The sequence below is a fragment of the Sylvia atricapilla genome, chromosome Z (genome assembly GCF_009819655.1).
Source record: "Sylvia atricapilla isolate bSylAtr1 chromosome Z, bSylAtr1.pri, whole genome shotgun sequence".
In the NCBI taxonomy this organism is placed as follows: Eukaryota; Metazoa; Chordata; class Aves; order Passeriformes; family Sylviidae; genus Sylvia; species Sylvia atricapilla.
Genome location: NC_089174.1, coordinates 27,633,022 through 27,643,488, shown reverse-complemented (window position 1 = coordinate 27,643,488; position 10,467 = coordinate 27,633,022). Strand labels below are relative to the sequence as shown.

The 10,467-nt window shown below is 41.0% G+C and overlaps 1 protein-coding gene across 1 annotated transcript in view; it reads left to right on the top strand.

Moving 5' to 3' along the window:
* Positions 1-663: 663 nt before the first annotated feature.
* Positions 664-10,467, top strand: part of HSD17B4 (hydroxysteroid 17-beta dehydrogenase 4) — a 58,836-nt gene continuing 49,032 nt past the window's right edge. Inside the window, exons 1-7 of the mRNA XM_066339412.1 lie at positions 664-775; positions 3,565-3,618; positions 7,745-7,852; positions 8,332-8,391; positions 9,415-9,436; positions 9,542-9,588; positions 10,362-10,446. Of these exons, the coding sequence (XP_066195509.1) occupies positions 721-775; positions 3,565-3,618; positions 7,745-7,852; positions 8,332-8,391; positions 9,415-9,436; positions 9,542-9,588; positions 10,362-10,446 (431 nt within the window). The 5' untranslated portion in view covers positions 664-720. The remainder of the gene's footprint in view (positions 776-3,564; positions 3,619-7,744; positions 7,853-8,331; positions 8,392-9,414; positions 9,437-9,541; positions 9,589-10,361; positions 10,447-10,467) is intronic.

The following is a 10,467-nucleotide window of genomic DNA, read 5'->3' as shown; positions in this document are numbered from 1 at the left end:
AGGTACAGCCTTCCTGAAGCGCCTACCACATATGCACATATGCCCCCTTGAACCTCGCATTTTACCCCACACTTGAGAAACCCAAGCTTATGCAGATCTTTGTAACAGAAGTGAAGCCATCAGGGCTCTGCAACAAACATGCTGCTTGAAGTGAATACTGACACAAGAACCATTTCAAGAACCTTAACACCCATTCTTTCTCCCATCAAATTGTTTGTAAATACAGTAGCACATATCTTCCCTATTACTTTTCCGTGCCCATCCCCTTCCCTTCCCTTTGTTTTCCTTCCTCTCGCCATGCCATGCCATGCCACCTTTTCCACAACCTTTCTTCTCCCCTCCTTCGCTCTTCTTTCCTATCCCCCCATTCCGTCCCCTCCATTACCCACCCCTTCCCTTCCCTTCCCTTCCCTTCCCTTCCCTTCCCTTCCCTTCCCTTCCCTTCCCGGAACTTCCCGGAACTTCCCGGAACTTCCCGGAACTTCCCGGAACTTCCCGGAACTTCCCGGAACTTCCCGGAACTTCCCTTCCCTCTGCCCATCCCATCGCGTCCCATCGCACACTACAGTTCCCAGCTGGCGGCCGTGCTGGCGCATGCGCGTTGCGGGCGCACCTCCCCGCCGCGCGTCGCACCTCCCGTGGGCGGGCCGGGGCCGGGCAGCGGGGCCGGGCGGCGCAGGGTCGGGACGGCGGCGCGGCGGGGCCGGGCGGCGCGGAGCGATGGCGGGGCTGAGGTTCGACGGGCGGGTGGTGCTGGTGACCGGCGCCGGAGGAGGTGAGTACCGGCCGGGGTTTCCGCACCCGCGGGAGGCGGCGGAGCTGCGCGGGGGAAGTCCGGGCGGTGCGGGTTCGGCGCAGCTGCCGCTGCCCGCGGCCCTGGCAGGTGTCCCGGGGACGGCCAGTCCGGCTTCGGAGGGGGAAAGCGGGTTGTTTCCGCGGAGGGGAGAAGCGGGGCTGCGGGGGAGGCGCTGTCCGTCCCGGCCCCGGCCGTGCCAAGGCTGTGCAGGGGTCAGGGCCGTGCCTCCTGCTGCCCTCGGGAGCTGCTGGCGTCCGAGGCCGGCCCAGCACTGCGCACGTCGGTAACCCCTCCGAACGTGGGGGATTTCTGCTGTTTAAACACACTCGGGGGGCTGCGTCCCCGCTCAGCAATGGATGTCCTCCTCCAAGCGCTGCCCTGGTATCCTGAGTCCTTCCAGCTGAGCCTTAGACCTGGTGGCTGAGGCGTGTGGTGCTGCTCCAGCAGGGGATTCGCGTGTGCCATGGGTGCCGCAGAAGGCAGCCGCCCACCTGCTGCCTTCCCTGCCAGCGTTGCTCCCGGGAGCCGGCCAGCAGGCAGGTGGGAGCGAGAGGGAGAGAGATCTCTGTCAGCAGCAGGGCTGGCCCGCGCTGTTGGTGGTCTGCAGGCTTGATCTCTCCAGGGAACGTGGTCTGCAGCGGAATGCTTGGTTTTGCCAGGAAAGGTTTTTCTACTTGTTGCGGTGTGGGGTTGGTTGGGGTTTTTTTTGTTGTTTGTTTGTTCTTCCTTTTACTATTTTTATTTCTTTCTCTGCATTTATGTTTTGACCTGTGCCTACTGTGATGGTTGAGCAAAAATACGAGCTGTCAGTGTGGATGAGTGAGAAGCAAAGTTTGTGTTTATGATGGCCTCTTTAGGAAACTTAATCAGCCATACTCTGAAAAAGTTCTGCCCTCCCCACCGGTGGAGTTTTGCTCTCATTTTGTGGTGATGCACATAATCAGAGGAGTAATTTTTGGGGCCCTAGATTGAGTGATGTCATGTGAAGAAGATGCTTTGGAAAGTGTTGAACAGTCCATGGACGTCACCTGAAGTTGACCAACCTTATAATAATTGGGACCAGTTTTTTAATGGTGCTGTTCAGCTTTTACCAGATCTGTATTTGAGGCCTTTTCCCTATATACTAAGTTTCTCCGGAGAACAGGTTAAGACCTTGCATAATAGCAAAACAAGGTCACCATGACACTAACAAAGCTTCTAAAAAGTATTGCACTGCATAAAAGTTGTGTGTCATAAGTTTGCAGTGACCCTTGTACTCCTAGGGTTAAACTGCTTGAAAATGGCTTGTTAATAGAGAAAATTCCTCTTGTATGTTTTATTTCACAACAGCTTTTTAGTAAGAGTTGATTAAATTTAAGCCAAGATTAAGGGAGGTCCTGTTACGTAGGGATTAGTTCTCATTTTGCTTTTATTTCATTTACATCACCATACTTAGACTGCATTACTAATAATATTGTTTTTCAGCATTGAATTTTTGGGTGCTGATTTTTTGGGGAACAGATCAGAGCTGGGAATTTATTTACACATCTGTATCACTGATTTGTGTTAAAGTGATACTTGTTTTCACATATACACGTATCTAAAATGTGTTTCTTTTCACTTTGAGTAGAACACAAAGATTTGCTTTGAATCACTTTGTTGGACATTATTTATGCAACCTATCTTGTTTTATCAAAATTAGTTTTGATTCTTGAGCATTCAGTCCTTGCTTAGCAGTTGAGAAGATCAGCGCATATGACATGGTCTGGGTTTTGTGCGCTTCTCAGTGGCTTTTCAAAACAAAACAAAAAAAGGTTTTCTTGGACTTGGGTTACATGAGCAGTGAATGTATATGCACCTCACATGTGATACTCTTCGTTGCAGAGGCCTAAGGAAGTCTTTAGGAAATCTTCAACTTGTTGATGTGAGATTAGTGTGGTTTAAAACAGTCTACACAGTTCTTATTTTTTTGAGAACTGGCTTTGAATGTCCTGGTGAGGTGCAAAGAGATGCTGTTTGCATTCTGAGAAACTTTCTTCTGGCTGATCATGCTTTGATGGTTCAAAAATTTCCTTTTCTTTTGAAATGAATAAAAAAAGGATCAGTGCCATTAATCCCAACAACTTTTGACTGGTACAGTGGATAATATATCTGTAAGTTATTTGTTGTAACGAATGCCAAACACAACAAGAATCTAAGCCAGAGTGAAGAAGGCTTTCTTCTTTTAGGATAGGCAAACTATGTATCTGTTTGGTTGACTGAGATATTGGGGATTCCTATGTATCCAAATGATTTTTTCAATACATCTTCAGTTAAATATTGTTCAGTTTCTTTTTCAAATCTTAACTTTAACTAGGAAAGTATCTTATTCGCTTAGAGTGTAATTAATTAACTTGAAACATCCCCTCCTTCTTCAGTGTTACATTAGGACATTAAAGGTTCTTCCTTTCAAATGTATTTTTCTATCACAAGCACGAACTCAGCAGCATACAGGTTTCCCAGATGCTTCTATTGAATTCAATAACGAAGAATAAGCATGGTTAGTTTGTTTGTTTGTTTTTTCTCTTGACTGAAGGTTTTGTTTACTATTTATCTATTTGTTTACTTTTATATTTTGTTCTTGTTTTGAGCTCCTGGGGGAAATAATGTTTTACTTTGAACTTGCAAGGTGTTTGTGTTGAATTGGTGCATTTTTCTTGATGTAATTAATTTTGGTGTAGCTTTTGTCTGAATTGTGATCCAGGAAAAAATGCAGTCGTATTTTTAACTTTTTCTTTTTTTAAAACTAGGTTTGGGCAGAGCATATGCTCTGGCTTTTGCTGAAAGAGGAGCTTCGGTAGTTGGTAAGTTTTATCTTAACTAACTTGATCTAGACAGTAACCTTTGCCTTTTCACATAGCTTGCATTCGACAGTCCATGCCCTTTTTGACAGTAACCTTTGTTATTTAATGATTTTCTATCTTATCTTTTGCTGTTTAATTTTGCCTTTAAGTTCTATGTTCTTATGAAATAAGTTTCCCAAGTTTGTCCAAGAGCTCACCTTTGCTGGAAAGCCAGTTCGAGTCAGATCATTTCCTAGGTTTAACTTTCATCTCTGCATACAGGTCTTTACTGCAGTCTGTGGCCAGAGTGTGTTGTCTTAGGTAAAAACTGCTCAGAAGCTTCCAGTATGACCATTTGAATATGTGAATATGTTGTCTTATAGTGCCTTCTCCCAAGAAAGACGTTACTGAAAAGTAACTTGATAGCATTGTTTCTTTCTGCAGCTCATGGGACAGAAGAGCAGTCTGGTCTCTGTGTCAGTGCTAAATGGCAGTCAGTAAAGGATTTCTGGTGGTTTTGTAGTTCCTTGGTTGAACCTTGGCAAGGCATATTTAGTTGCAAAAAATGCTGTATCACAGGGCAGTCCTGAAGGTTAAGTTGTATTTTGAATACTCACTGGCAGTTGGTATTGCCATATTTAGATTGGCTCTTAGGAAAACTTTATTCACTGAAAGGGTTGTCAGGCACTGAAACAGGCCATGAAAGCGGTTGAGTGACCGCCCCAGAGGTATTTAAAAGATGTGTAGATGTGGGACTTAGGGACATGGTTTACTCCTGGACTGGGCAGTGTTAGGCTAATGGTTGGACTTGATGTTTCCAACCTAAATGATTCTGTGACTTTATGATTTTGCTGCCTATGAATGAATTTATACAGGTATTGATGAGTTCATCGACAATTGATCAAGAAGATTAAATGTTTAAAGAGAGTATGGGCAAGAACTTGCTCTGTGGTTTTTTGTAGTTTTCTAATGACAATCCCAATCTCAGTTTACAAAATTTCATAAAAATTGTTTGGTTTTACTTCATTGATCAAAAATGAGTATGTGTGTAGACAGCTTCAAAAAAAATCTAGGTTTTTTTTTTTTTTTTTTCTGTTAATTTCCATCTTTGATACTTGCTCTGTTTACCATGGATGTAAATAATTCACATGGAGTTCTTATTTAGCAAAAGTTATGTTACTAAAGCAGTCCAAATATTTTGTATTAATGCTCTGTAGATGATGGTGGTCTCACTTTCCAGAATGATCTGAAAGAAAATGTGTTCTGTTGCCTGACCACAGCTAATGCTCCTTTATCTCTTCGCCTTATTGTGTGTAATAACTAAACAGTAAATTAAGAATTGACTGTAAAGGCAAATTCTTGTTTCCTTTTGGAAACTTCACCGCACTTCAGCTTGTCTTGCAGTATTACCTCTACATGCTTGTATTTGTTTCTCTTGTTCTCTTACAATTCTGACTTCAAAGAGTTGAGAAATTGCTTATATAAACATTATTTGTATAAACATTTTGAAAAAACTCGAGCAGATAGGAGGCTCATATCTGCCTTTTCTCTTTAAAACAAGTTCTCTTCTATAAGTTATGTACATGAAGGTATGTTGTAAGAACAGTGATCAAATACTCTGGAGGAATATTTTGAGTAGTTGGCAGAATAACAGTACGCCCCAACATGACGCCTTTGTCCAGTCCTGCATCTCTCTTGGGTGAGTTGCTATTAGTGTGGTTAGATTGACAAGAGCAACCTAGGTGGAAAACTCCCTGTTCTTGTCACCCAAAGGTTGCCTTCTACCACTGTCTTTTGTCGTTTTTTATCTCTTTCATGCCTCTCATCAAGATAAGTTGGAAGCAGGAAGAAGGGATGATTTGCTTTTGTCTTGGATCCTATGTTATGTCCAGACCTACCATTTCTTCTGGTCTATCTGAGGGCTCTTGTGTCACTGTTTTAGTTTACTTTAGAGTCATGCTTTTGAAACATCTTTCCTGATATACATCTTATTTGTATTTTTGTTTGCATAGTGAAATGGTATTGAGTTGCGTGAGTTCTTTAAAAACAAACCAGAAGATGGAATCTACCAGCACACCTATATTGTTCACATATGTTTGGTTTGTGACACCAGATTACTGCAAGAGATCAGGCAGCTTATTGTTTAAAAAACTTGTACTGTAGATGTCACATATTCTGCAGCAGCTGTTTCACCCTTCAGACTTGCTTCTGCTAGTCTGCTAATGACAGAATCATATCCTTAGAGGAATTCTTCTACAAGGTTCAGACTATGACTATGCTGTGCCACAACTACTGCAGACTCTTTTTGACTGTGTTTTCAGCTGAAAAGTGCATGATGTAAAGCTTGGGCTTAAAATAATGTTGTCTATTTTTCATTGCTCTGTCACACTCATGGAGTTACTATTTTCAAAGCCTAGAATAGCTCAACTCTTTTTTGCATACTTATTTTTGTTTCAACTCCATTAGTGTCTGTGCTCAGCATGAGATACTTTGCCACCTCTGCAGATTTTACCAAATATTTAATTAAGTTTTTGTCAGCAAATTACTACTGAAGTGTAGGATAAGCATATATAAACCTGTTTGTTGTACAGAATTGTAAGGTCTTAACAAGACTGAGTGGTTTCTATATTTTTACCACACAGTTTGTTCACCCTTCTTTCCCAGGTATTGTTCCTGATTCACTTTCCTTTAATATCATGGATGTTGCAGACTGAACAGTCTTCCTGTGTTGCCTATCCTAACACTTAGAAATTTTCTTTAATGCCTCACTTGATTTGTGTTGGTTACATGTTTGGATTGTTAGATATTGATCTACCACATTGGAAATTTTGTCTCCTTCGTTTTTTGGATCAGTCTGTTAAAGTATTTGTACTTCTGTTTCAGGCTGGGCATTTTTGGGGTTTGCTTTGTTGATGGTTGGTTGTTTTTTCTTGTTTTTTTGACATGTCGTGTCCCTCCCCTTTTGATGCTCACTTCTTCTGGACTTGGGCGTTTTTATTTACTCACAAATTTTCTGCTATGTTTCTGCATTTCTCTTGATACACACAAAGCTCAATATAGGATTCCAGATGAGACTTTTGACCTGGATAATACAGAGTGATTTTTGGTGTGTCTTGTAGGCTGTGTTCCTATTTACGTGGAGAGCTTGGAAAAAAAAAAAAAAAAAAAAGTACAAAATGGGAGAGTATTTCATTTTGTGATGGTAACACAGACTCAGCATTGCTGTTTTCCATCATGACTGGCAAGAATATTTTGTGGATTTTACTGTGTTTGGCTTCTTGAGGTTAGAAGTTAAACAGCAGAAAGCTGGAATTCACCATAGCAAAAAAACATTTAGCAGAATACCAGTGTTGCATGTAAATTCAGTCAGTTCTGGCTTTCTTACAATTCCATTTTGGGCCCATTTAAGCAACTTCTTACCATTTTTTGGACATGTTCTGTGTCCAAATACAGTGTTCGTGTGGGATTTTTGGGGGGTGTTTTTGTTCCGCTGGTAATTCTATGAAGTTGTGGGATGTGGAAATACAGGAGTGCAGCAGAGTGTGGCAACAGTACATTCCAGCTGCCATTAGTGACATGTGCCCCAGTGGAGAGCAGCCTGGAATAGCTCTGTGTGTCAGGTGGGCCTGTTACCCCACAGGAGCAGGATCTGAAGCTCCAGAGCAGGCTATTGTCACTTTGTTCAGACTGCTGGATCTCCTCTGTGGTGATGTTGACTGATAACAGTTTAGCTACTCTTAAATAGAAACAAAGTCTTGCCAGTCTTGCTTATGGTTCATGCAGTAGTTAGGGACTGGAATAAATTGCCTATGATTGTGGTGTAATCTAGATCTTAATCTCTGAATTACAGCACAATTACAGAGGTGGCCTGGACAGGGCAAGCAAGTTGAATACACAGTGGAGGGAGGGGGGAAAGGTTCTGTTTTCCATGTTATTTAAAGTAGAAGGGATAATGTATGTTGCACTGCTTTAAAAAAATAATCACATGTCTACCATTTTTCTCTTGTCATCTGTCATTTTCTGTAAGATCCAGATGCTGCAGGCTTTATTATTAGTCCTTATAACCTGCAGTGTGATAGTGAGGTAAGGGCAGACCATGAGGTCTTGAGTGTTAACAACCAAAATTTTGTTTCTTTGTCATGTACAGTGAATGATCTTGGAGGTGATTTTAAGGGATATGGCAAAAGCTCCTCAGCTGCTGACAAAGTTGTCGATGAAATCAGAGCAACAGGAGGGAAAGCAGTACCCAATTATGGTATGTTATTTTTCCAGATGAATGTAATGCTTTATCTGTAGGAATAGGAAATATGTATAACATATACATTAAACAAGTGTGATATCATGTGGAATGGGAAGACAGATGCTAAAAGCAAGTGCATTAGTTGCTTCTTTTAATTAATATTTGTCTACTAATGCCCTTCTTTTTGATCTGATTTTTTAACATTGAAGTATTAAGTAGCTGTCCATCTGCAGTTTTCAGAGGCAAAGTGGGAATGGTTAGTTCTGCTTGCTTTGCTTTGTGTTCTTCTTGTGATGGCAAAAGTTGTGCCATTTAGACTTAATGTGTGGGATTTGCTTTAGGCCACATGCAGATAATGGTTGGATTTGAATTTAGTTTTCACTGGGACTGTACACAATTTATTTTTCTTAGCTCCCTGGAATTAGTGGTTAATATCCCGGACGTGCAGTGTATCCAGTTAATTTTATTTGAAAATTTGTACTTATTTCTTACAGATTCTGTGGAAGATGGTGAAAAGCTTGTGAAGACAGCCCTTGAGGCTTTTGGGAGGATAGGTACAGTTGCTTAATTCATGTTGAAACTTGTTTGCAAGTGCAAAGCCATTATAAGCAGTGCAATTAACGGCATGTGTATGAAATATATTTTGACAACAGTAGTACTCACCAGCTCTTGATGCCTATAGTCAGTGAAATCTGAATAAGGGGCTTTCAGATTAAAAGCTGAATGGTCAACTTTTCTGGGTTTTTTGATGTTTTTAGCCAAGGTTTAAAGCTTTGTGTATGATTCTTATTTTCCTGCCCTTCAGAAATTTGGAACTTCAGTAATGGTTAACAGTTTCTGTCACAAAGCACAGAGTCTTATGAAATGTTATTCTAGTTGCATGGAATTAGCATAAAAATGTTGCTGAAAGCAACATTTCATGTTTTGGAAGCTCTTTGGCTTTCATGAGGTCAAAATGCATTTACAGAAATGAAAAAGAAAACCCTGAGGTATTTAATCTAATGGTTAAAGTTCTTTTTAACTATGTGATTGCTATTATTTAAAACCACTTGGTGATTTTAACTCAGAGTTAAATGGCTAAAAGTACACATAATCAAAGCCAACAGGAACCTAATTAAATTTATCTGACAGGAGTTTTTTATGATCCAGGTTGCTTTATCAGCTTTGTGACTGTAGTTTCTCTAGTTTTCATTTGGGCTGCTGCAGCAAGGATGGTGGCACAAACTGCATAGTTTGGGCATCCTGAAATTCGAAGTGGGCTTCAAAACTGGATGGCTGCATCCTGCAGGCATTGGATTCCTAGGCAGCCAGCACTTCAAAACCACAGCTTTGCCTCCCTTTCAGGCTTTGTCCCGTTGAGATCCTTATCTGATTGAGACTTGCCTGTCCCAAAGTATTGTGCTGTAATTATTGTCCAAGGGTAGAATTCATTAATCAGGACAAGAAGCTGTAGAATATATGTAATGTGATGTATATGTCCGGTGTTCTTGTCTGCATATATTCAGAAGTGGGCATAAAAATAGAAACAAGCATGTATTTTATAAGTGCATTTAATTGGTTTCCTTTTTTTATTTCAGATATTGTTATAAACAATGCTGGGTGAGTATACTTGAGGGTTTTGTCCTGTTTGAGTGTGGTCTGTCCCTTTTGTGTAAACAAATGTTGATCTTATGTTTGTTTTGTTTTCCTAACGTTGCATTTTAGGATCTTGAGAGACCGTTCCTTTGTTCGCATAAGTGATGATGATTGGGGTGAGTTGATTTTAAAATTACTTCAGAATGTATTTTCTGTGTGAAAGGTGACATGTACATCCCTCCTACGGGAATAAGAAAGGAGAGAAGGCTTGCTTTTGCCCTGCAAGCTTAGTGGCTAGTTGCCAACCAGGTCATGATAGGTGTATGTAGTTCCAAAGGGGGAGAAGGGCTTTTCTTCCCTCTCCTGGTTGCCAAATGCAGTAAGAAAAAGAGCCATGTGAGTTACACACAATAGTTTTTGTGAGCAGAGCATTTCTAGTGCCAGCACTGAGTAGCTGAATACTAAACAGGCTTAAAAGACTGAGAACTAGCTAGAGAGGAAAGCAAACTGATGTGCCAGGAGATGGAAGAAAAGCAAAACCTTCAGTGAGATGGTAGATGGTGATAAGCCATTGGAGAAGACTTCTACAAAGATAATCTATCTTCCGTAGCTCTTGTCTGAGTCTGCTTAAGTGCAGGAATTTTGAATGCTTTTGAATTCTGTACAGGAGAGCCCCATCCAAGAGGTGGGCAGCCTCTTCATGAAGAGTGTATGTTCAGACAGGTACTGAAAAATGGTCTGTCAGGACACACACACACAAAAAAAAAAAAAAAAAAAAAAAAAAAAAAAAAAAAAAAAAAAAAAAAAAAAAAAAAAAAGCCTATCATTCTTTTAGTAACAGTTTCAGAGTGTGAAGAGAGTACATTTTTGTCATAGAGAAGAAACATGGTGCATCTCAAGCTGGGAGACAAATTCTGGAATTCCTAAACTGATGTCAATTTGTTCCTAGATATAATTCACAGAATTCATTTGAGAGGGTCATTCCTGGTCACCCGAGCTGCTTGGAATCATATGAAAAATCAGAAATTTGGCAGGTAAAAATGTGTCTTCTGTTT